Source organism: Capra hircus, chromosome 7 (genome assembly GCF_001704415.2).
Source record: "Capra hircus breed San Clemente chromosome 7, ASM170441v1, whole genome shotgun sequence".
Lineage (NCBI taxonomy): Eukaryota > Metazoa > Chordata > Mammalia > Artiodactyla > Bovidae > Capra > Capra hircus.
In genome coordinates this window covers 48,810,282-48,835,890 of record NC_030814.1, presented here as the reverse complement: position 1 = coordinate 48,835,890, position 25,609 = coordinate 48,810,282, and the positions used below count along the sequence as shown (strand labels likewise).

The following is a 25,609-nucleotide window of genomic DNA, read 5'->3' as shown; positions in this document are numbered from 1 at the left end:
CCTAACTGTACCATTTGTAAGCTCTGGGACTTTGGGCAAATTTACTCAGCCCCTCAGGTTCTGGGCTGTTGAATGGGGTTAATCACAGTACCTTCTTCCTAGGCTTGTTGTAAAGCTCAGGTGAATATCAAGCAGTTGAAACATGTCTCGCCCACAGCAAGTGCTCCATAAAAGACAGCCATTCTTATTCCTGTTGCCATCCTATTATTTCCTCTCTTACTATCAAATCCCACTTATCTGGGGTCTTGCTCCCCCTTCCATCTGAGTGTGGTGAACACTATTAGTCACTGGCTACAGTAGCCCCTGCATTTTAGGTTGATCTTTTTTTTTTTTTCTGGCCATGCCAAGGGGTATGCAGAACTTCCCCAACCAGAGATCGAACCTGTGCCCCCTGCGTTGGAAGCGCAGAGTGCTAACCGCTGGACCACCATCGGAGTCCTTGGGCTGGTCCTAGGCAGTGTTTCCCATATTCCAGTTTGTTAAACTTTCTACATTTCTGTTTTCCCTTCCTTTACTTTGAATTTTAAAAATCAACTCTTTTTTTTTTAATTTCTAAAACACTTCCAAAGGAAAATGTATACTACATTTATGACTTGACTATGTTAATTTTTTCACATTGAATTAATTTAATACATGTTAAAGTCAACATGTATTGAAGTCAACATGTAAAGTCAACATGCCATAAGAAAAGTCCATCCAGGTACCACTAGTGGGCCAGGCACACCATACAGGGAAATGCTGCCCCACAATGTACCCAGCCTATAGGGAGCAAACTAAGGCTTTCTGTAGAGAAACAGGACACAAAGTTGGCCTAGGGGCCCCTCCAGGCAGGAGACTGTCAGTGAAGGAGGCCCACCAGGAGGCCTGGGAGCCCTGATGCTGAAGGCAAGGCCCCTCCTACCTTTGGTGTCTTCATCCTCAATGGTGGTATTGGTGCTCTCTGAAGATTCCTGCCAAAAAGAATACGGGAGGTGGTGAGGCACACTTTCTGAGCAGAAAGAGGTGGGGTCAGCGGGGAGCTGCCCCAGCTGCCTGATGCTGCGGCCCCGTTTCCGTAAGCCTCATCGGCTCTGCCGTCCAGGTGCTGCACTGAAAAATCCCATCAGCCTTCCAAGCCTAAGGAGGGGACGGGCCCAACTCAGCAGGCGGCTGGTGGCGGGAGCGGGGTGAGAAGGAAGGGGTGGATGCACGGAGAGCCCTGGCCTTTCTGGGAGGGCTGGGTGGGGCGGTTGGGGGGGCGGCTGTCCTGAGCCCTGTCTGCTGGAGGGAGCAGAGAGGGGGTGTGGAGGGCAGAGAGGCACACGGTGGCCACAGGATGGGGAAGGAGTACACACACTGGCAGGGGAGGAAGAGAGAGACGGGGAGGCCCAGTGTGAGAGAGCCTGGGCTTTTCAGGGGGAGAAAAACCACACAACTGAGGGAGACAGCAATGGAGTCAGAAGAAGAGGGGTGTGGGCCATGCCACCACAGGAACCCCTGGACAGAGGCAGGGGCTGGTGGCTCCTCTGCCACCGGCAGGCCCTGGGTTGCCTCGCAGAAGCTCAACAAGGGCCTCCACGGCTTTGGCCAAACCAAGCCCCCCAGCGGCCACAACTGGCACAAACCAAGCCCTGAGCTGAGTTCCAGAGCCAGGGTGGGGAGAAGCGAGAAGCCACGGCTGGATGTGGGATGGGGTTCAAATCAACCTTTGCTTCCAAGGGAGTTCCCAGGTCTGCTGTCAGGCTGCTGGCCTGGGCCATGGAGTTGGAGGTGTCAACAGAAACACACCAACAACACGCACACACAACACACATATTGTCACACGAGGCACACGTACCAAGCACGCCCTGAGCCCCCTCTCCCCGCCCCAGGTTCCCATTGCAGCCTGCAGGAGGGAGGCAGGAGCGAGGGTTCGAGGCCCAGGATTTACCGGCGTTTGGGAGAGGGCAGACACTCACCATTAACTGAACGCTGGAACTGGACTTTCTTTTCTGGAAAAACAAGGAGAAGAGATGGGACAGGAAAAGACACAGCGTGAAAACGGCAGGGAGCAGAGGAACGAACAACAGGGGAGGGTTGGAAGGAGGATGGGCCTCAGGGTCATTCTCTGTGGTCCCTTGCCAGCCACAGTGTCGGGACAAGGTAAGGGCCACCAGCAGCAGCTGACCCGGCAGGGACAGTCCTCTCCAGCCTGGAGTTCTGGAGCCTTATGCACAGCTGCCTGGGTCTCAACAACCCAACCAGCAAGCTCCAGGCCAAGCCTCTTCTGGACCAGGGCTCCCCTTATGCCAAACTGGGATGTGGAAACAAATCCTGGGTCTCAGCTACTAGTTGCCTAAGGCCTCCAGAATCCAAAGCTCTTGAGGGACAAAACGTCTGGAGACCTTTTGTCTCAGCTCAGGTCTGGAGATGAGGCTCAATGTCTCCTCCTAGGCTCCCCCTGTGTCTCTGCTGAAAGGACCCCACTCCTGATTTGGTTGAGTGTCACACTCAGGAAGCTTGTCCAAAATACACATAACCAGGCCCCCTCTCAGGAGTTTGATAACTAGGTCTGCATCAGAGCCTGGGCATATTTATTTTAAATGGTGTTCCCAGGAGATTTCAAAGCAGAGACAGGGGTGGGAACCAGTCCCCTAAGTGACCTCAAAAGTCCTGAGGGTCCTCCCTTCAGCCTATTCTAACTTTGCAGGGATTTGTCATGTGACCTGTGGGAATCAAGGGAAGGAAAGAGGAACATGTAACTTATCTTCTCCCTCTTTCAGTTCTAAGCTTGGAGTCTTAAAGACTCACACTCATAGGAGTTTGCAGGTCAAGACTGACACGCATCGCACAGGAGGGAAACTGGGGCTCAAGGTGGCTCAGATAGCAACTAGCAATGAAGAGGCTGGAACCCCCGATGCAGGCCCTCTGCCCTGTCTAGGTCTTCAGGTACCCACAGCCTGATGGCTCCTCATGGCTCATCCTGGAAGCACTTACATCTGAGAGGCCAGGAGGCTGCTCCCTGAGCTGCTCTGTGTGGGGATCAGCGGGGAGACTTGAGATGCCCTCTGGGTAGGCCTTTGCCAGGGGAGGCCCTGGGTATTCTCTGAGGGTCCTCGGGTCTAATTCTGGGCTTTCTGACTCCAAGATCCAGGAGCCTGAGATCTTTTCCTCTCCACCGAGGGCCTCTGCAGGGGTGGCCAGGGTGGCTCACTGAGCTTTTCCAGTGTTGGTGCTCACAGCCCCTGCCTCTGCCCCAGCTGGCCCAGGCAGTGTGACTTCCGCACCCGGCAGCCAGTCCTTCCTCCCCTTCCCTCTCATCTCCTCCCCTCTACTTTCCTCCTACTCCTGGCTGGAGCTGGGCCAGGCACAGTGCGTGTTGGATGGGACAGGCCCACACAGCTCGGCTGTCAGCAGAAACCGGAGAATGGCGTAGGGGCTAGGAGGTTCCAGGCGGGACACGAGGGGGGAACACAGAGCAGAGACTGCGTCAGATTTGGACATACAGTTACAGGATGGGACATGGAGGGGTGGGGTCATGACGCACGGATGGGACACCAACAGGGGCAGTGAGTGGGGTTGAGGGGTGGGAGCGGCAGCCCCTCTTTGTGGAAGTAGTGGCCTAGTAGTGGCTGGGACAGGGGGGCATTGCTTCCTGGTAATGGAAAGACTCAGTTTTCCTGAATCACAAAGATGATGATGATACTAGTAATAACCCCACACCAACCAGCATGTTTGTTTCATTTCAAAGGTGGGCTGTCACCAGAAGTAGAGTCGCATCTCTTAGACTCACATGGAGAAGATGGTTCTAAGGTTGGCAAGGATAGTAGAAACGGACGATGGTCAAAATTAGCCTTGAAAAGCCCTTAAAAGCCTATAAAGTACTGTATTGTGTCATATCTTGAACCAGCCAGTTTTTCCTCCAGCGTTGGAACCAATCAGTGCTTCTTCAACTAAGCTCTGAGTGGAATTAGTGGTTTGTCTCTAGGGACTGAGCTGGAAGAGGAATGTGTGTTTCCCACTTTGGCTGAGCACGTGCTGGTTACCAGAAAGCATCATGGTGTGACTCCACCAGGCCCGCCCCAGTGGGAGACCCTCACCACCTCCCCCAAAACAGCTCTTCTTTTGCACAGATGACAGAACTGATGACCCAGAGCCCCAGGGGAGGGAACAGTGGGGTCCAGGCTCAAAACCCTGGCTTCTTGACTTGAGGTCCGGTTTCAGTCAGAGTAAAAACATGAATGGACCTCCCAGAACAGCATCTTGTAAGCCAGATCCTGGGCCAAGCCCCTTGGGTCACTCTCATCTTCCTGATAGACGTTCCCCCTCCTTCATCCCAAGCAGTGGGAGGAGGCTGAGCTGCAGAGAAAGGGTCAGGCCAGGAACAACCTTTGTGTGTCTCTTGTTCCACACCTAGGCCACCCTGAAGAGTCACCCGGGGTCTGTCTTGCTCTACAGGGAGCAGAGGCGCGCTCTTCAGCGGTGCCCGCTGGAAGGTCCTGCAGTGGCCAGCCAGAGCCCTGCCATGCTATAGGATGTCCTTGCCCTCAGACAGCCTCTGCCTCCTGGCCACGACCGGAGAGGAGCCAGACTGGAGCTCCATTCCACGACCTGGCCTGAGGGAGGCCCTGACCAAGACTTTGCCAGAGTCATACCCGACTACCAAGCAGACCTCGGCAGCCCTGTCTGGGCCCCTCCTCCCCCTCTTCCTACATGGGCCTCAGCCCATCATCACCTGTGGCCTCTGCCTCATATCCCCCCGATAGGATTTTTCCCATGGCACCCAGCGCCCCCAGTGTCTACACACGAGGGCCAGATTGAGCCCCAGCTGCTCCATGCCTGCCCCCCCCCCCCCCCACTGCACAGCCCTCCATCACCCTTTCAAATCGGAAGGGGAGGGGGTGACTCATGGGTAACCCCAGCAAGTAAGCCAAACTCAATCCTGGATTCCATTACAGCATCTGGGATGGATGCGTGTCAACTTTGCAAATTAGGCTGGCTTTAGATCTGTGGTTTCCAAATATTTTTTTGAGCAAACTTCAGAAGAAATCTTACCCAAAAATCCAACACATAGAGCAGAAAAGATAATACCATTGACTAGCCTCTCATGCGTGGGTCTCACACGCCAGGACTGTGCTAAGTCCTCAAAACACAGTATCTCAGTACATCCTCACAAACAGCTCTGGGAGGTGGGAGACCCTTTCTACCCGTTGCTTGAACAAAGAAAGACAGACTCAAGAGATTCAAATAATGGGCCATAAGCTCACCCAGGCTCTCTCAACCACTGTGATGGCTGGTCCATGGAGCTGTTCTGGCTGAAGTAGGTGAGCAAGGCCCAGCCCTCTCTGCTCAGTCTCCCACTGTTTAGTCCCTCCCCAGCTGCTGCCAGAGGTGCCTCCCAAGAAGCTTTGGGCTCCAAGGAGTTTCATTTGAAAATCATGGGCTTTGACTGATAACCAAATAATTACATATTCCTCCAGCACCCAAGATGAGAAGAGAAAATGATTTTTTGTTTGTTTTTAAAACTGAAATCTTGGAAATCATGGAGTTCACATCGCCCAGCTTCCCCACTGTACTTATGGGGAAACTAAAGCCTTCAGAGGGCTAAGAGCAGAGAGAAGGCCCACATCCTGGCTTCAGGCAAACAGCCCAGTACCCTCCATGCAACCCCTGGCAGATCAAAGCCAGGGGCCTGAGACTCTACATGCCACTATGAACCAAGCCATGAAGCCACCAGACCACCTGGGTGGCTGTGTTTGGACAGCATCCCACACCTTCCAGTGTTCTGGGCATAGACCAGCCCTGGGGCCCTTGGCCAGGCAGGGCTCTGAGCCCAGAAAAAGGCAGGGTCTCAAGAGAGGAGAACCCACAAGGCGAGCCAGTGGCAGGGGAGGAGGGAGCTGCAGAGAGCAGGGGACCAGGCCCCAGAGAGCAGAGGGAGAAGAGAAAGGAGGGAGGGATGGGTCAGTCGGGTGTGGAGGGAAGCAACTCGGGCATCAGGGGTGGGGACGGGCATCAGGGGTGGGGACGGGGCAGGCCTGGGTTGGGGGTGGGGTGGGGTGGGGGTATGGGAGGAGGGGATTCTTAGCACTGAACCGGCAGGCCTTGATGGGGGTGGGTACCTCTGGATGTCAAAGCCTAGAGGACTGGCTGTCCATCCCCTGCAGGCTTTGTAGGTTGGACTGGGGCATGCACTGGGTCAGGGGCCCATTCCAGCCAGCCCACACCTGGGAAGGAGGAGGTCACCCCTCATGACATCTCTGTCCCTTCTTTGTGCCCTCTCACTCACCAGTCCTCCAGAATCACAGAAATCTCCTTTAATTTACCCTTATGCCCACCCCAACCCCAAGCCACCTGCCTCTCCCACCCTCTTTCAACCCTCCCTTCCCCCACCTGCCCCCATCCATGCTGGTGGAAGGGTGGGCACAGAAGCCCAGGTCTCTGGGTCTGGGGACCCCAGGCTGCACGGGTGAGCGCATCTGCCAAGAACCCCGTTGGCAAGCCTGGCTCTCACCCCAGCCCTGCAAGCCAGGCCCTGCAAGCCAGAGGCAGGCCCTGCTGAGCTGGCTGGGGCTTACCTTCACACCATCGTTCTTCTTGTTTCCCCCACTCTTCCCGCCTGAAGAGGAGAAAAAGTAGAGGGTTACCAATACCAGGCAGGGCACCAGGGCCCACAGTGCGAGGAAGAGCAACATCCACGGGCCGCGGAGGACACCAAGCCACAGCAGCTATGTGAGGAGACCTCCTCCTCTTGCTCTTCTTCCTTGTGGGGTGGCCCGGGGACTGCCGGTGGCCCACCGCGTAGGGGTGGGCCTGGGCTCCCCCTGGTTCTCAGCACTGTCAGGCGTGACCCTTTGGCTCCATGGGTTGAGGAGGTGCCCACTGTGCCCCAGACCGTGGGAGCGCTTTCAGTCTGGGGATTCCCTCCAGATCCCGGTCACCACTCGTGCTGGTGGTGGCCAACCCGGAGGCCCGGCTCCCCAGCCCGGGGCTGGATGCTCCCTCCCCGCCCCGGCCAGCTCTAATTTTAGCCCCATGCTGCTGCGGAGGTCATGTGTCAGCCCTGCCTACTCACTCTGGACAGCTGCGGGCTGCATTTTACTGGTGATAAGAAGCAGATGCCCCCCACCCCTCCGACTCCCTGCTCCTCTGGTGCCCACCCCAGCCAGAGCACCCATTCCCTGAAGAGGCCTCCCCATCCTCAAACTCTAGAGCTCTGCGCTGGGGCTGGCCATCTCCCTGGTGGCCAGGAAAAGCAGAGCGACAACTCTCAAGAAGGCCTCACCTGGCATTTCCCATTTCCTTCCTTCTCACTTGCTGGTCAGAGCCCTTGGAGAGGGCACCAGGCAGGACAAGGCATGGACGCCAAGCCCTGCGCAGCCTGACTTCTGGCAGCTCCAGATCTCAAGCAAATGGCTTTACGTTAAATGAGACACAGCACTTGACACATACGCAATAGATGCTCAGTAAACAGTAGCCATGCTAAATCCTTCACTGGGTGAGAGCAAACTGGGGAGGAGGGGCGATACTGAACACTGATGCCCCGGAGGTTCAGAAGGATGGAACTCACAGCTGGTCCAGCCTGCCAGTCATCCTCACATTCCCACCGATGACCCCTCTCAGGCTCTTGTGCCTTTTCCCCCTCTTGCCAAGTTTCCACCTTGCAAAGAAAGTTGGGGGTGGGGTACCTCTGTATCCCAAAGCCGAGAGGAATAGCTGTTCCATCCTCCGTGTACTCTGTGGGCTGGACCAGGATACACAGCAAGCAAAGGGAGGACTTGCCCCTCATGCCTCCAAGGGCCTCCCCCCTCACTCCAGCCCGCTATGACAGGACTGGGGGTCCCCAGAGGCCACATATTCTAATTTTCAGGAGATTTTCTGTGAAATCTCCTGGTTTTTAAATGCCGGAAACTCTTGCCCACTGTCCCCCCCCCAAAAAAAATTTTTTTTTAAACACCATTGTCCCCCCAAGCACATGGAGAGAGAGGGAATAGCTTATGCGCTCCATTTTGTGAGCTCTGGACTAGAGTGCCCAAGGGGCCCTTCAGTTGTTAAAAAAAGACTCTGACTGCCTGGGTGGCTCATCTTTCAGTTTAAGGAACTGCAGGATCCCTGTCTGGGGAGCGCGTGGGAAGGCAGATCTGGGTGGTGGGGAAAGCCCAAATCTGAAGTTCCAGGGCCTTCCCAGGCCTGGGTCTTATTCTGCCAGCTGGTTAAATGGGCAGGTGGGCCCTCTCAGAGAAGCCAGGCCGGCAGCTCCCAGAGCCAAGCCCTCGTGGTGGGGCTGGCCACCTGTCCACAGCAGCCCTCCCTGGCCGGCCCCGGCACCAGCCCCAGCCAGAGGGCCCCTCGGGTGAGCTTTGCTATATCTGCTCAGCTGCCCTGTCAGCCATCCTGGGCTCCCCAGGGAGACGCCTCTGGCGGGCGCTGGCCATGGCACTCTCTAGCATGCCAAGGAGAGCTTCTTGCTAAGCCCTGATGCTAATCCCTTCCCCTTCTCTCTTCGGGGCCACATGCCACAGTTCACTGGGCCTTCCCTGCCTTAAACAGCCTGGCTTTGACCAAGGCCAAAGGCTCCTACCCTGGACTCCTTGGTGACTCAGCCTAGTAAGAGCACATGCTCTGGACTGGTCACACCTGCCCTGAAAGTTCCCTTTAGCAGCGTGACCTGGGGTGTGTCAGAGTTGACCTCCCTGAGCATCTGCTTCCTCATTCAGAAAACAGGGGTGGCAATCGCCTTGTCACAAAGGCCACATGAGGGAAAGCATGGGAACTGCTTGGTAACTGTGGGGAACAGGAGTGCCGCTCCTCCTGGGCCTGGCTCTGTCCCTCCCACATCTGGATCCTGACATATGGGGAACCTCCCCACAGCTGGCCCAGCCTGAGAACCCAGCACCACTGTGAGGTAGGGAACGTAAGGGTTAACTTCTAACCCTTCCTTGTGGGCCCTTGGCTTGATGATCTTTGACCTTTACCACTTCTGCAGGTGGTATCAGGTGAGCCAAGCCCTTAGTCACTGAATTCTCTACAGCCCCCATCTCCCCAGGCCTTTTGGCCTGAGGGCACTCAGACACCCCATCCGACAATGGCCCCACCTCCTGCAGGATGTATGTGAGGATGAATCTGAGGTCCTACCACCTACCAGAGAAGTTCCTGGTGGCCAGCATAGTGGTGAGAATGGCTCCCTGCAACAGAGAAGAAAAGGCGGTTTTGGGGAGAGGAGGCCGGAGGTGAGGGGAGAGGAGAGACAGAGATGGGAGGGGTGGGGAAGGAGAGGAAGGGGCTCCATTCAGACACAAAAACCTTCTGAAGCTCCTTGCCCTCTATTTCTCCTATCCCACAGCCCCGAGACCATCCCCGCCTCCCGGGAGAAGGGTGAGGCAGAGGTGAGCTAGGCCTTAACTGGCACTGCTTAGGGGATAGGGCCATCCAAGGAGCAGATATTAATAGATCCCACCGGCCTGGCCAGAGCTGGTGGATGTGCTCGGGCACACTTGTCAGTGGAGGTTCCTAAAGGCCAAGGAAGTTTCCTGCTGGGGCAAGGACACTAGGCTCTGCACCCCTCAGCTCTCTCTGTCTCCATCTCCTGCCTGGACACAAAGCTCCCCACTCTAGTACTGGCTTATCCCCCTCTCTGTAGTTCCTGGGCTCAGAACCTTGGAGGATTAATGAGGAAAACCCTCCCCTATCAACAAGGGGGCTGGAGACCAATGGCCAATTCAGATTCTCTGAGTCCAGCGGTCCACGATTTTAAGACTCCCTGATTGTGACATTTTGAGACTACATCTATGACAGCTCCCACTGGGGGTTGGGGGTGATACTCAGTTCCTGTGCCATCACGCTCACCACCACCCCCTTGGCCCATGTCCCTGTCCTGAGCCACCATACCAGACCTGGGGGCAGCTGGTGAGGAAGTTCTGAAGGAGCCAGGGCCTCAGCATCTGTCACTCAGCATGCTGATGGCTTCTCTGTTCCAGCCAGCTGGGGGCCCCTCGGTCATCCTTCCTACCTGCTCACAGGGCCCCTAGCAAGGTCCAGGACAGGACCTGTCGCAGCCCTGAGGACACACAGACCTGCTGAGGGGCCGGCGGCTCAGGGCTCGCCTCGGGCACACTGTGACTTCCTCGGGGCACAGCCGTCAAGTTGCTTGGCCGTTCCTTTCCAGCGGTTGGCAGCTGGGGTCTTTCACCCCTACCATGGTCACATATCTTTCCTGGAAACCTCTCCCTGCCCCACTGAAACACTTGCTGTCCCCCTAAGGGGTCAAGCTCATGCTTCCAGACTTCTGCACAGGCTATTCTCCGTGTCTAGAACACCTGCCCCATCTGACTTTACACTGTTAATACCTGCTTATCCTTTGGGATCTCAGATCAAATGCCACTTGCCCAGAAAGACTTCTGGGATCCTTCCCTAGTCCATGCAGATCTGTTCCCCTCTCTGTCCCCTCTGGCAGGCGGTCACAGCACTCACCACTGCCCCGTAATGTCCTGGTCACTGGTCTGTCCTCGCCACCGCTCACTGCCCAGCCCAGATGGGCGGCAGTCAATAACGCTTGTTGACTCAGTAAAGGAAAGAACTAGTAAGCGGGTCTCTTGGCCTCTGTGCAGACCCAGGCCAGCCTATCCCCTTGTCTGTGGGGCACGGAGGACGAGGACCTGCTGTTACCTTCAGTTTTCTCCTCGCGTTGAACTTCTTCAGGCAGTCCACGGTCTCCTGTCTGTGCATGCAGGAGGCCACGGTGGACCGGTGCTGGAGGAAGTAGGGGAGAGGTCTGTGAGTGGAAGGCAGGCCCACCTGAGGTCCCCCCACTCCCAGAATATCCTGTGGATGGGGTGGGTATCTTGCGAAGAACAGTTCTCTGTTCTAGGGCATGGTATAAACATCCTGGCATGAGACATTTGAAGCCAATAGCTCCCCCCACCAGTCATGGTGCCAACTCAGAATGCCTCCCACTGCCACTCTCCACCTGAGAAACACAGCAAGGTCAGTCTCTTGGAATAAGCCCCCTCAGCCCCAAGCTGGGCCTTAGGGGCAGTGGGCAGGTCCAGGACTCTGTAAGGGCCTTAATCCTGAGGTCTGCAGGGATCCTCAGGAGGGGCTTTGCTGAGGAAGGCTCACCGAGATCCAGGGGTGCTTGAGGGCCTCAGCGGCTGTGATGCGTTTGGATGGGTTGATGGTCAGCATCTTATTGATCAGATCCTTGGCTTCCGGGGTAACGGTGTCCCATTCTGGTGATGGGAACTGGAAGGGGCAGAGGGGCCAAGTTTGCCCAGCCTACCCCAGGCCACCCCTGCGATCCCCCAGCCCCTGACTGGCAGGGGAGCAGGCAGGGGTCCTACTGCCCATCCATTTGGGCATCCACAACCAGGAGGAGTTGGGGCAAGGTCCCCTGACCCCGGGACAAATCAGAGCAATGGCTGGGGCAAAGGAGGCCTCCCTCTGCTCTTCTGAGGCCATGTCTTATCTGGAGAGCAGCAGGTCAGTGGTGACAGTCCAGACTTCAGAATCGGAAGGTTGGGTTCAAGTCCCAGCTCAGCCTCCTGGGCTGTGTGACCTTGGACAAGTCACCTTGGACATGTGACCCCTCAAGCTATCCCTAGAGATGTTGTAAAGATTAAATATGATGTAAAATGCATGGCACATGGCTCAATAGATATCAGCTGTGCAGAAAAGCAGTATACTTGGTAGGCAGAAGCATGGACACCAAAGCCAGACTGCCTGGGCTCCCTAAAGCCAGCTCTACCATTTCTTAGCTATGTGGTCTGGCCAGTTCTTTAACTTCTCTGTGCCTCAGCTTCCCTATCTGTAAAAAAGCGGTAATAACAGTACCTATGTCATGACTGGTATGAAGATTATAATAATAGAAAGCATTGAGAAGACTGCTACGTGTGGTAGCTATATAACTGTGTGTGTATAACTATGGAGAGATAATCTGGCTTCTGGGGCTCCCCCCTCTATATCTCACCCTACTTTTGTTGTAATTCTGCCTTCTGGGGCCCCATGGACTAAATCCCCATCGCTTAGCTGCTCCAGTCACTAGCATGGCCAGTTCATTGTCTGGCCCCAGTCAGCCCTCAGGCTCCACCTGCTGGTCACCCCCACCCCAAAGCTAGAGAGTGGCAGGAGGGCAGGAGGGAGGCGTCCTTGGGTCTCTGGCCTCACTGGCCCTTGACTCTCATTGGATGGGGCCCAGGGGCTGGCAAGGAGGCTGGAGACAGGAGCACCACTCACATCATAGGCCCCAGCTTTGATCTGCTGGTACAGGCGATGCTGGTCCTCATCCCAGAACGGGGGGTACCCCACCAGCAGGATGTACAGGATGACCCCTGGGGAGAGGACCAGGAGAACCTTGAGCCCCAGGAGTAGGAGGGATGGGGGGCACATGGAGGAGAGTGACGGGAGAGGAGGGAGAGGGCACCAGAGGGCAGGCAGCCAGGGGGACAGAGGGGCCTTCAGATGGACTCACCGCAGGCCCACAGGTCCACGGGCTTCCCGTATGGGTCCTTCCGCAGCACTTCTGGGGAGAGGTATCCGGGTGTCCCTGCGAACCCTGCTCCCCAGACACACAGATAGGCAGACACATACACAGAGGTTGGCACGTAAGTAACTGGGAGCAAGGTCCTGCTGGAAGAGGGATAAGGCTTCCCTGGAGATGGGGAAAACACCCCCTGCCCCCAGAGCCAGCCAAGGGCTGGAAGCCCTGACCTGGTAAGACAGCAACACCTCTAGACCAGGGTGGACAAGGACACAGTGGGCTGTCCCCACCTGCCTTGAGGGCCTCACGGCAGAGCTACTGATGCATCCCAGGGTCCTTCCCACCTGCCTTGAGGGCCTCATGGCAGAGCCACTGACGCATCCCAAGGTCCTTCCCACCTGCCTTGAGGGCCTCATGGCGGAGCCACTGATCCATCCATCCCAAGGTCCTTCCCACCTGCCTTGAGGGCCTCATGGCAGAGCCACTGATGCATCCCAGGGTCCTTCCCACCTGCCTTGAGGGCCTCATGGCGGAGCCACTGATTCATCCATCCCAAGGTCCTTCCCACCTGCCTTGAGGGCCTCATGGCAGAGCCACTGATGCATCCCAAGGTCCTTCCCACCTGCCTTGAGGGCCTCATGGCGGAGCCACTGATCCATCCATCCCAAGGTCCTTCCCACCTGCCTTGAGGGCCTCATGGCAGAGCCACTGATGCATCCCAAGGTCCTTCCCACCTGCCTTGAGGGCCTCATGGCGGAGCCACTGATCCATCCATCCCAAGGTCCTTCCCACCTGCCTTGAGGGCCTCATGGTGGAGCCACTGATCCATCCATCCCAAGGTCCTTCCCACCTGCCTTGAGGGCCTCATGGTGGAGCCACTGATCCATCCATCCCAGGGTCCTTCCCACAGGGCCCTGCCTCAGAGTCACAGATGTCTGGCAGAATCCTCCCTGAAGCCTCCACCAGTCAAGTGCTGGTGGTCCTCAAGGTGAAAGGTCCTGGCCTGTCAGCTCCAGGCTGAGCTGAACCCTCACCCTCTCCCCATTCCATCCAGGATCTGGTCCTGGGGTGGCAGGAGGCCTATCCCTAACACTGGCTTTGCCCTAAGTCCTTTAGGTAGGTCCCTTTTCCTTTGCGGCCTCAGTTTCCTCATCTGTAAAATACGGGATTAGGGATTTCTATCCTAAACACCTCCCAGCACTGTTGGGAGAACTATTTAAAATAATGGACACCCAAAATGTTTTGGTAAGTTATTTTGAGAATAGCTCCTATTAAGGAGTATGTATGCTAAGCAAGACTGAGAACTTTCTATGCCTGATCTCATTTAATCTTCACACAGTCCCAAGGAACATATTTTATTATCCCCATTTTACAGACGAGGAAATGAAGTCTCAGAGAAATGACTCACTCAAAGTCATACACCTTGTAAATAGCACAGTCAGGATATGAACCCAGAGCTCAAGCTCTTAACCACTGATCAACATTGCTCACTAAAAAGTATTCCCAGATAGCTGAAAGGACTCAATTATGCCAAAATCTCAAGAGCACTCTGGGTCAACTGACTCCACCCCTTTTAATTTCCTGTAACCTGTTCTTAGTTTCTTAGCCTCTGTTCCTCATCTGTAAAATCAAGATGATAATCTAGCACCCAGGCTGCTGGGGAACTCACAGAAGCCTCCAGCTGACAGTGTTGGATGCGCGTGTGAAGAAGTCATGTACTATTTTAATGGAAACCCAAGTCCCAGGCCTGGACTCCAGGGAGCTAGGATGGGTGACAACCACTGATGCAAAGAGTCTGGGTAAGGAACCCTCTGCTCCCTGAGCCCTGGCTGGAGCAACAGCCACCTCCAACCAGCCCCCGCTCGGGCAGAGCGTTCCTAGAGGCCCTTGTGTCAGCTCAAGGCTGGCTGTCAACACCCCTGCCACCCCCTGCCCCCACTCACCAAACCATGCCTGCTGCTCGCCCTCTACCTCTATGGCCAGGCCAAAGTCCGCCAGCTTCACTGCAGCGCCCTTGAGCTTGGAGGCCAGCAACAGGTTCTCCGGCTTCCCAAGACCAGAGAGAAGAGGAAACGTGAGAGAGGAAGAAGTCAGGGGAAAGCAGATTCAGAATCTCACCTCCAGAGGTCTGGGTTTTCAGGAGGAGCAGCTGAGCGATCCAGAGGCTCCCTGCCCCTGCCTCCCTCCAGCCCCAACCACAGGACCCCTGCACTTCCCAGAGACGGGACTACTCCACTGCAGTCCTTCAACTGCTGCAAACGGAAGACCCTTCTTCAGCCTGCCAAGCCCTCCTTCAGCTTCCAGCAGGGTTTGGTTCTGGGGCTGAGGAGGAGTGGGGCAGTGCTTCTCCAATACGCCAGTCACTGGGCTAAGGGTTTGCATGCATCGTTCGATTTGTCTTCCCAGCAGTCCTTTAGGGTAAGCACTCCCCTTCTCCAGTGGCCTTCTTACATCCTAAGAGACAGTCACTCTCGTTCCACCTCAGGGCCTTTGTACTTCCTGCTCCCCTTGCGTGATTTGCTCTCCCTCTGAGCTTCACAGGTGTGGCTCCTTCTCATCATCCAGCTTTCACCATGTCACCTCCTTCAAGAAGCCCTCCATGACTACTCTAACTAAAGGAGGAGTTCCCCAGTATCTTCTGTCTTAGCAGCTTGTTGTTACCTTCATAGATCTCATCACAATTTCTAAGTGTTTTCCCATCTATGTGCTTATTCATTATCTGTCACCTCTGTGCAATATGAGTTTCTGTCCACCAGTGTATCACTAGGACCTAAAACAGTGGGCAGCACATAGACGGCACTGAAGTATGAATAAAAATAAGGAAACTGGGGTTCAGAGAGGTTAAGTCACTTGACCGAGGTCACACAGCTGGTGATGATAGAACCAGATCAAGGCACAGTCTGGCTAGAGATGTGCTCTGAGCCCCTCCAGGCTGGTTGCTGCAGGACCTCCTACGTGCCACCTGTCCTATGGAGGCATGAAGGCTGCCATCTTCTGCTGAGTCTGAGGACAGAAAATCCTTCTCAGGACAGAGAGGTAGTAAGAGTGGGGACTTTCCATTTAGAAAGCCCTAGCTTCTGATCCCAGTGCTGCCATTCTATGCTATGGAACTTGGGTAAATTCATTTCACTTCTCTGGCCTCAGTTTCTTCTACAAAAGTGGGAATAATACCTACTTCATGGGGTGGCATATGGATTAATTGCAATAAATCCCTGCAAAGCACTTCCCAGTGTCCTACAAGTGTTTGATAGGCATCAGTACTCATACTTTTTGTTTGTAGATGGGGGGTGTGGGCTCCCAGTCTCTGCAGACAGCTGGTTTCCTCTGACCCGCTTTCCCACTAGAACTTAGGAGGGGTTCCACATCCGACCTTTCACTGCCCAAAGCTAGGCAGGACACAAACAAGTATAGCTTCATCTGCTCCTGGTTAAGGCCTCTTTGGTCCTCTGGGGACTGTGTTCCCAGCATGTCCTGGGTCTTGGTAGCTGTTCTGCCCTGATTTGATGAATGTGCCACTAATTAATCTACCCAGAGTGGCCTAAATTTGTGCTGCCTCTCTCCCTGTTCCTCCTCTCGGGTAGGGGCTGTGGTTATAATGGGAACAGGCCCCTGGGGAGAGCTGCCCTGCAATCTTGCCCGAGACCCTCTCTGCGTGCACACTTGCCTGCGGGTCTAGACTGAGACGCGGGGAGCTCACCTGGGCTCGGGTGCGGAGCTACATATGGCTCGTGACCGTCAGGGGTGAGCAGGGGTTCTGGTCAGAGCACTGCACCCCAGAGAGGGGTCTGGGCTGACAGGAGGAGGGCCAGGGAAGGGCTAGGACAGGGAAGGCTTGGGAATTCCATTGGGGGGAATGGAGAACAGCCTGCAGAAGCCTCAGGAGCTGCTGCAAAGCCACCCACGTGCCTCCAGGGCTGCTCTGTGCGGGGGGCTTGACCTCTGCGTGGCCCCAAAGGGTAAAACTGAGGTTCACAGGTGAAGTCCCCACCATGGGGAAAGACTGGAGGAACATTTCCTAACAGTTCAAGGGGGTACCCCATAAAAAGTGAGTTCATAGTCACCGAAAGTCAAAAAGCAGACGGTTGATGGACACCCAGCAGGGTCACCTAGAAGGGGCTGCTACAGAAGCAGGAGGTTCAGTCAGTGGCTTTTTAGCCCCAGCCCACTGAAGGCAGGGGACCGGGGTCAGGAGGCCAGGGCTCCAGCCCTAGCTCAAGCACAACTGAATTGCATGTTCTCGGGGAAAACCCTTGGACTCTTTGGGCCGTCGTTTCCTGCTCTGCAAAATGGAGATGATGTTAGGCAACTACCAGTCACTGATGCTGTGAGGCCCAGCAGAGGAGCATCATGAAGTTGTGCTGACTGGCCAGGCTGTGCAGCCAGTGCCAAGCCTACACCTGCTTCTGCTTAGTCCTGCTCATCACCCCAAGTGGGAAGAGGCAGGACTCGGAAGGCCTCAAAGCCTGCTTTCCTACCCATCACTCCCTTCCAGAGACCGGAAGCAAGATTAACAACACCTCTATGTTCCAGGCACTGTGCTGTCTCCTTTGACATCCTCACTGACCCTGAACCAAGGTTGCTATGGCAACCTTCACTATAATGAAGCTGAGGCCCTGCAGCTAGAAGGTGGCCTCGCTGGAATCTGCACCGCCCCCAGAGCCAGCCTTGGCAGTCTAGCCGCCTCTCACCTGGCCTGGGACAAATCACCTGAGGCTGGGAGTCAGGAGACCTGGGTCCCGGGTCCAGATGTTCTACCTCCCTGAGCTCCGTTTCCTCATCTGAAGAGCGGGGAAATTTTTTCCCACGCAGCCCAACTCAGGAAAGCTAATGGGGCCATGATCATAGCCCCGGCTCTGCAGGTTGAGGGAGGGGCTGGGATCACATGAGCCGGCTGCTGGGGTGGGGGTGGGGGTCACTCACCTTAAGGTCCCGGTGCACCACCCCCATCTGGTGGCAGTGCAGCACGGCCTCCAGGATCTGCTGGATGCAGTGACTGGGGAGAGAGCAAGAGGGGTGGGTGAGGGCAGGCCTCCCCGGGAGGCCCCAGGGCAGAGTGCCCTGCCCCTGGGCACCGCAGCCAGGCTGCACCTCTCACTCACCTGGCATCCGCCTCACTGTAATACTCCCGGGCCACAATGTCTTCAAACAGCTCCCCGCCGGTGACGCTGGGGAGACAGGCACAGAGTCACCCTCCCACAAAGGCCCCAGGTGCCGCGTCTCTTGGAAGTCTCCGGGAAGCTAAGGATGGGGCCCAGGGACCTCAGAACCTCAGCCCCAAACAGAGGGGCCCCAGAGGCCACGGGGATGCCCCCTGATATAACTCCCTTCCTGACTTCCAGTCCACCCTCCCCTCCATCCTCGGCCTTCTCCTCCACCAGAGCCAGGCTGAGGTCAGGACTGGGGGTGGGACACTCAGAACATGTCACTATGATTCATCAGGCTCTTGGAAATCCAAGGGCTGGAGCTTTTTGTTGCTGTTGTTTTTTAATAGACTTTTAAAAAGAGTAGCTCTAGGTTCCCATCAAACTGAGCCGAAGGTACAGAGATTTCCAATAGCCCCACTGCCCCCCGCCCACTCCCCGACCCCAGCCATGCACAGCCTCCCCCACTGTCTCAAGTGCTGTTCTTTACAGATGAGGCCGAGAGCCACTGAGGCCTCTCAGTTCGTGATTGCTTTTCATTCAATTGCCTGGCTTTAAAAACTTTAAATTTATTCTGAAAGGAAACTTCATAGCACCACTAGAAATGGAAAACCAGCATCACTGTCCACAAATAGAAGCAAAACTAAATATATGATGATGAAAGTTAAAAGTGTTTGTTGGTGTGTCAGGAAAACCAGCCTGCACTGCTTGGGTGGCAGGCCTACCACATTTTGGGAAACTCTCTCAGAAGAGAGAATTCAGCCCAATCTGGGGGCTATGGGGACACTTCAAACCAAGGGACCCAGTGAAGTCACCCCTGCCAGGGCTGTCCCCATCCCCACTGGGCACCCCAGGGTGAGGCCACACTTACAGGTCAAAGATCAGGTAATGGTGTCCCTCCTCAGAGATGCTGTCGTGGAGCCGGACTGCAGGAGGGGCCAAGGTAGCTGGTTATGCAGGACGCAGGGCTCCCCACTCACCCCCTCTCACCCCTCAAATAGCCAACATTCCAATTTCTCTGAAAGTCACTGAGCTCAAGCTGGGTACCAGGTGCTTTGACAAAGCATGAACCAAGGCTCACCTTTGTTGTTGTTTAGTCGCTCAGTCATATCTGACTCTTTTTGACCCCATGGACTATAGCCCGCCAGGGTCTTCTGTCCAAGGGATTCTCCAGGCAAAAATACTGGAGTGGGTTGCCATTTCCTACTCCAGGGGATCCTCCCAACCCAGGGACTGAACCCGCATCTCCTGCATTAGCAGGTGGATTCTTTACTGTCTTAGCTACCAGGGAAGCCTTCACTGATCTCAGGCATCACCCAAAGAAGCCTGAGCATAAAGACAAAAGACCCCAGCTTTGGTCAGAGTTTAGACCCCTTCCCTCTTCAACCTTCAGTTTCCCTGCTGGGCAGGCCAGGGTCATGGGAAGAGCCTGTGATTCAAATCTCTGCCACTTGCTAGCTGTGCATCTTTGACCAAGTTGCTATACCTTTCTGAGCCTCTTTCCTTGCTTGGAGGGCTTCCCTGGTGGCTCAAATGGTAAAGCGTCTGCTTGCAATGCGGGAGACCCAGGTTGGATCCCTAGGTTGGAAAGATCCCCTGGCGAAGGAAATGGCAACCCACTCTAGTACTCTGGCCTGGAAAATCCTATGGACAGAGGAGCCTGGTAGGCTACAGTCCATGGGGTCACAAAGAGTCAGACATGACTTCATTTTACTTGCTTGGACAATGAGAATGAAACTCCTGGAATTGCAGGCTTGTTGTGAGAATTCCATGAGGCACATAATCCATGTTGACTCAGTGCTGGCCCTGCGCTAATAGCCCTCCTCCGCTTCCAGGTCTGAGGAGATAACAGAGCTGGTGGACGAGGGAATGACAGCAATCCCAGAGTTCTGGCCTGCTGAGAAACTGCCATCTTTTCATACCTCATTTACCAAGAACAGAGGCAAAGCTCCCAGGAGCCCAGAGCTTCCAAAATTACCCCCTAAGCTTCTTTCAAAAAAAAAAAAAAAAAGGAGGGAGAGCCCAAGGCCTGGGGCTGACTCTAGGGGTCCTGTACCCTGTCAGCCAAGGGCAAGTTCTCCCAGGTCAAGTTCATGTCCTTCCCTGTACCACAACCTAAACAGGTCCATGGGCAGCGGGGAGGGTGGGCTCAAAGAGTTATGGTACATCACACAATGGAAAATGTTAAAATAATGCAGCGTTCTTTATTCACTAGTTTGGAATCATATCTAAATTTTGTTGTTTGGTGAAAGAGCAAAGCAGTATTCACAGTCCTTTCTAAAAAGGAGGCTGCATTTCAGCTTGGGTATGGCATTCGTCTCTCTGGAATGATCCAGCGATGTGGGCACTGAGGTGGCCTTGGGGAAGGGAATTAGAACAGCTGGAGTTGTGGGTGGGTGAGACTTTTCACTGTGAGCCCCAGGGCCATCTGAATTTCTGCCACATACAATATTGAGTCCCTTAAAGCATACGGCCCTCATGTCGCTGTTCAGTTGCTCAGTCGTGTCCAACTCTTTGTGACCCCACGAACTGCAGCACGCCAGGCTTCTCTGTCCTTCACTATCTCCCGGAGTTTGCTCAAACTTGTGTCCATCGAGTTGGTGATGCCATCCAACTATCTCATCCTATGTCATCCCCTTCTCCTCCTGCCTTCGATCTTTTCCAGTGAGTCAGCTCTTCACATCAGGTAGCTGAAGTATTCTCTGCATAAAGTTTGGAGAGTGGGTGCCTCCACAGATGGGGACCCGAGATGGAAGATGAAGGGATACAAATTTAAATAAAATGCTTTTTAAAATCTTTAATAGAATATATTTACAAATAATGACTGAAAGATGTTTTTAAACTATTTTAAAGCAAAACTAACAAAAAAGATCTTCATGACCCGGATAATCACGAGGGTGTGATCACTCATCTAGAGCCAGACATCCTGGAATGTGAAGTCAAGTGGGCCTTAGAAAGCATCACTACAAACAAAGCTAGTGGAGGTGATGGAATTCCAGTGGAGCTATTTCAAATCCTGAGAGAAGATGCTGTGAAAGTGCTGCACTCAATATGCCAGCAAATTTGGAAAACTCAGCAGTGGCCACAGGACTAGAAAAGGTCAGTTTTCATTCCAATCCCAAAGAAAGGCAATGCCAAAGAATGCTCATACTACCGCACAATTCACTCATCTCACACGCTAGTAAAGTAATGCTCAAAATTCTCCAAGCCAGGCTTCAACAATATGTGAACTGTGAACTTCCTGATGTTCAATCTGGTTTTAGAAAAGGCAGAGGAACCAGAGATCAAATTGCCAACATCCGCTGGATCATGGAAAAAGCAAGAGAGTTCCAGAAAAAACATCTATTTCTGCTTTATTGACGATGCCAAAGACTTTGACTGTGTGGATCACAATAAACTGTGGAAAATTCTGAAAGAGATGGGAATACCAGACCACCTAACCTGCCTCTTGAGAAATCTGTATGCAGGTCAGGAAGCAACAGTTAGAACTGGACATGGAACAACAGACTGGTTCCAAATAGGAAAAGGTGTACGTCAAGGCTGTACATTGTCACCCTGCTTATTTAACTTCTATGCAGAGTACATCATGAGAAACACTGGACTGGAAGAAACACAAGCTGGAATCAAGATTGCTGGGAGAAATATCAATAACCTCAGATATGCAGATGACACCACCCTTATGGCAGAAAGTGAAGAGGAACTAAAAAGCCTCTTGATAAAAGTGAAAGAGGAGAGTGAAAAGTTGGCTTAAAGCTCAACATTCAGAAAATGAAGATCATGGCATCCGGTCCCATCACTTCCTGGGAAATAGATGGGGAAACAGTGGAAACAGTGTCAGACTTTATTTTGGGGGGCTCCAAAATCACTGCAGATGATGATTGCAGCCATGAAATTAAAAGATGCTTACTCCTTGGGAGAAAAGTTATGACCAACCTTAGATAGCATATTCAAAAGCAGAGACATTACTTTGCCGACTAAGGTCCGTCTAGTCAAGGCTATGGTTTTCCCAGTAGTCATGTATGGATGTTGAGAGTTGGGCTGTGAAGAAGGCTGAGCGCCAAAGAATTGATGCTTTTGAACTGTAGTGTTGGAGAAGACTCTTGAGAGTCCCTTGGACTGCAAGGAGTTCCAACCAGTCCATTCTGAAGGAGATCAGCCCTGGGATTTCTTTGGAAGGACTGATGCTAAAGCTGAAACTCCAGTACTTTGGCCACCTCATGCGAAGAGTTTACTCATTGGAAAAGACTCTGATGCTGGGAGGGATTAGGGGCAGGAGGAGAAAGGGACGACAGAGATGGCTGGATGGCATCACTGACTCGATGGACGTGAGTCTGAGTGAACTCCAGGAGTTGGTGATGGACAGGGAGGCCTGGCGTGCTGAGATTCATGGGGTCGCAAAGAGTCAGACATGACTGAGCGACTGAACTGAGCTGAACTGAAAAACTAAGTAGCCTGAGTACGTATAATTTAATCCTGCTTTAATTTTTTAATCAACATTTTATAATAAAAAATTTCAAAATACAGTCAAGTGAATACCTATGTACATACCACCTAGATTCTATTATTACTGTTTTCTCATATGTGTGTGCATGCTCAATCTCTCAGTCATGTCTGGCTCAGTGACTCCATGGACTGTAGCCTGCCAGGGTCTTGTGTCTGTGGGGTTTCCCAAGCAAGGTTACTGGAGTGGGTTGTCATTTCCTACTCCATTTCTTCTATATGCCTTACTATATTTCTATCCATCCCTTCATCCTTCAATCTATTTCAACTTTTAAATGCATTTCAAAGCAAAAATAGACTTTTGAAATGTATGTGTGTTTTGAACTGAGCATCTTATATTTTGTGTGTGCAGAATCTGAAAGCTCTATTTTGGTTCCCTGCTCAGACCTCCTGTAGGAAGATGGTGCAGCCATCCTGAAGTTGCTGGGGGGTTGGCTAACCATGAGCAGGTGCCCTCCTTCTCTGGAGAACTGCCCACTGCTGATGGAACTGCCCACTTTGCCCACAAGATTACCGACAGCCTTCAGGCAATGATGAACTAATATGGGGAGGCAGAGGCCATGCAAAGGACCAGTCTGCCTTAAAGGAGGGACAGCTCCAAGACAGGGTTTATGTTCCAGAGGCCTCCCCACTGCACCGTTCACCTGGGATCAGGTCAGAGTTAGACTTGACCTGAAGCCACATCTCTGCTTGGTTCCTTTCCCCTTCCTCCATCCTGCTTCTTGCTATCCTTGCAGGTCTCCCCTGAGAGCACGCCCTCATGTTCCCACACACACCTGAATCCTTGCCTCAGGCTCTGCTTGTAGGAAACCTGACCTGATATGTTTAGATGTACTTAGGAAGCTACAGACATCAGATACCCCATGGAAGTATATATTATCAATGTTAGCTCCATATGCTGAGATTATAGGAAATACTTTAAAATTATTTGTCTTATCAGTTATCTACCGTAAACTTGCTTTAATGGTGTAACAAGGTAAAGTTTTGAGAAAGACCCTTTATTCCCAAAGGATTCTTCAGGATCAAACTCCTTCTCCTCTACTCTGCTCAGGTGTTTGAGGTTTTAACTCTTTTTTTTTTTTTTTGGTGATTGTGAGAATCTCTGAGAAGCCAAGCTGCGTCCAGAAGCATCTCAAGTAGGGGCTTTTAGAACCAGGTCAACAGCCATTTGGGAGGAGCTCCAAGAAGACTAGGGTTCCCTCTGGCCAGAAGCCTCAGCCTCTATTAGAGAAGGTCCTCGGGGCTCAGGGAAATGGACAGAATGGGAGAGGGTGTCTCTAGAGCTTCCTCTAGCTCCGATGGTGCCTTTGTGCTGATTTTGAAGGCTGGCCCTCTGAGCAGGGGAATATGGGCTGGATTCCAGTCCCCACCTGCGGGATGATCCTGGAGTTGGCTTCAGTCCCCAAGAGGTGGCTAAATCTTGGCTCAGAGCACAGGAGACAGGATTCCTCATTTCAGTGCTGTTTTCATGCATAAAACCTCTCTTCCTGTGGTTGGAGGCCGCCCTCAGGAAAAACTCAGCCTAGAGCCCAAGAGAGGCAAGGATCCCAAGGCTCTGGCCTGCGTGGTGGCGCCACTACCTGGTGGGGAGACTGGCATGTCTGTGCCCATGGGCATTTGTGCTGCCACTGCCACAGAACAAACAAATCTGGAGCCTAGTTTTCATTTGTGTAGCTGGATTCATGAACTTCTGACATTCTGTCCTGTTTCCAACAGTTACCATTTCTTTCTCAAAAATTGAAGGATCATACTTGTTCCTCTGGCCACTGCCCCCCAACAAGACACCCCTGATGGTCACAGAAGGACTGAGAACATGGGCTCTGCAGTCAGACTCTCTGACTTTGCTTACCAGCTCTACCTCTTAGAAGCTGTGTGACTTTGGGCAAATTATGTAACCTCTCTGAGCCTCCTTTCCTAGCAGCAGAGCCAATACCACTACACTGGACTGGTGTCAGGAGTTAATTCAAAGATGCTAGTAAGGCGCTCAACACAGTGCTTGGCTCTAGGAAAAACTTAATAAATGAAGACATCGCCATCTTCCTCACTAACCTCACTTCCCTCTGCCACCCCATATCACCTGCTAAACTCTCAGGTTATCTCCTCCTGCTCCTTGGGTGGCTTTTAAGGTGGGGGTGGGGGTCCACTTCATCAGCAGGTGCTAATGGTACAGAGAGCAGAGTGTTGTCCTCCCCGAAGCAAGATCTAGGAGGGAAATGCTTTGTGTATGGTACAGCTTGTTCACCCTGTGCTGAGCCAGCGACCTCCCTGACTTAGTCCCTTAGGGCTGGGCTGTGGCCACACACGGGCAGAGAGCAGTGAGCTTGGCTGGGATCACTAAGCAGGTTGAATAGTCCAGTTTCTTTGGGCACAGACCCACTTCTCAGGTTCTATAGCCACATCTGGACTGATCTGCTCTCTTTTAGACAGATTACAACTACTTTGAACTGAGGTGCTTGGAGGCTCAGAAAGTGGTACCCTCCAAGGACCCTTCCAGCCTTGACAATAGCTTTAGGTTCTTCTAAGCATCTTCTCGTTCTGGATCTCAGCTCTGCTCTCTACTTCCCTGTCCATCAGCTACCCCACTCCTCTCCCACCCTCATTTCTTCCACACGTCCTCAGAGACTAGCAGAGGCCTTGGCACATGGTGGGGTCTCGGATGTCCTTGACATCAGGTCAATGAATGAAGGAGTCATAACTCAAGTGATGATGATCATGAAGATGATGGCTGCCATTTCTGAGATTCTACCACCTGCCAGGCTTATGCTAAGTACTTTACTTGCAATATATCACTTAACCCTCACAACAGTTCTAGAAAGTGGGTACCATGATTATCCTTATTTCACACTGGAAAGTACTCAGTCTGAGAAGTTCATAGCCTGCCCAAGCTCAGATACCAAATAAAGGGTAGAACTGGGATTTGAACCCAGGTGTGTCTGACTTAAGATTCCATTTTCTTAACCAGCATATTATATATAGTGCCCCAAACCAATGACTCAAAATCTTGATGGCTCAGAGGAATGAGAATCATACAAAGATTCAGGTAAAAGGTAAGTCTTTCGGTAAGGTTGTTCTGTTGGAGGGTGTAGATTGAGAAAAGGTGGAGCAGCTAAATGATCCAGAGCCCTTCCCTGGGGCCTCTCATTGTGCTATGCTTTGTTTGATCATCATAAGCCTACAAGGTATCTATCATTCCCATTTTCCAGATGAGAAAACTGAACTTCAGAGCAGTTAAGCAACATGTCCTGGGTTACACAGCAATTAAGCAGCAAACCCAGGATCTGACTGTAGTCTGTCAGCCCCAGAGCCCATAACTTACTGCTCCCTACTAGAGCTGGGAGTGAGCGACTGAAGGATGGGGAAGTGTTGACCGCTGACAACTGCAATTGCGCAGTGGCACAAACACACACCCATCTCCCTCTTCCAGGATTAAAGGGCTTTCTAAGAACCGTGGAATTCTAGTCAAAGACCACTCATGACTCCCTCCATTGTACAGCTGGGGAGCTGGAGGCAGGCCCAGATTGGACAGGAATTGCCC

The 25,609-nt window shown here is 53.2% G+C and overlaps 1 protein-coding gene across 3 annotated transcripts in view; it reads right to left on the bottom strand.

Moving 5' to 3' along the window:
- The window catches only part of CAMK2A (calcium/calmodulin dependent protein kinase II alpha), a 65,832-nt gene that overhangs the window by 15,926 nt on the left and 24,297 nt on the right, over positions 1-25,609 (bottom strand). For 2 of the 3 annotated variants that reach the window (XM_013965695.2, XM_005683169.3), the window contains exons 4-14: positions 18,446-18,500; positions 17,533-17,598; positions 17,354-17,426; positions 14,377-14,479; positions 12,425-12,508; positions 12,190-12,284; positions 11,077-11,199; positions 10,624-10,707; positions 9,101-9,143; positions 6,537-6,577; positions 902-950 (exon numbers count right to left, since the gene is read on the bottom strand). In XM_013965695.2, coding sequence (XP_013821149.1) covers positions 902-950; positions 6,537-6,577; positions 9,101-9,143; positions 10,624-10,707; positions 11,077-11,199; positions 12,190-12,284; positions 12,425-12,508; positions 14,377-14,479; positions 17,354-17,426; positions 17,533-17,598; positions 18,446-18,500 — 816 coding nt within the window. Of the gene's footprint in view, positions 1-901; positions 951-1,937; positions 1,971-6,536; positions 6,578-9,100; positions 9,144-10,623; positions 10,708-11,076; positions 11,200-12,189; positions 12,285-12,424; positions 12,509-14,376; positions 14,480-17,353; positions 17,427-17,532; positions 17,599-18,445; positions 18,501-25,609 lie in introns of all 3 variants that reach the window. The other variant, XM_005683168.3, reaches the window with a different exon arrangement.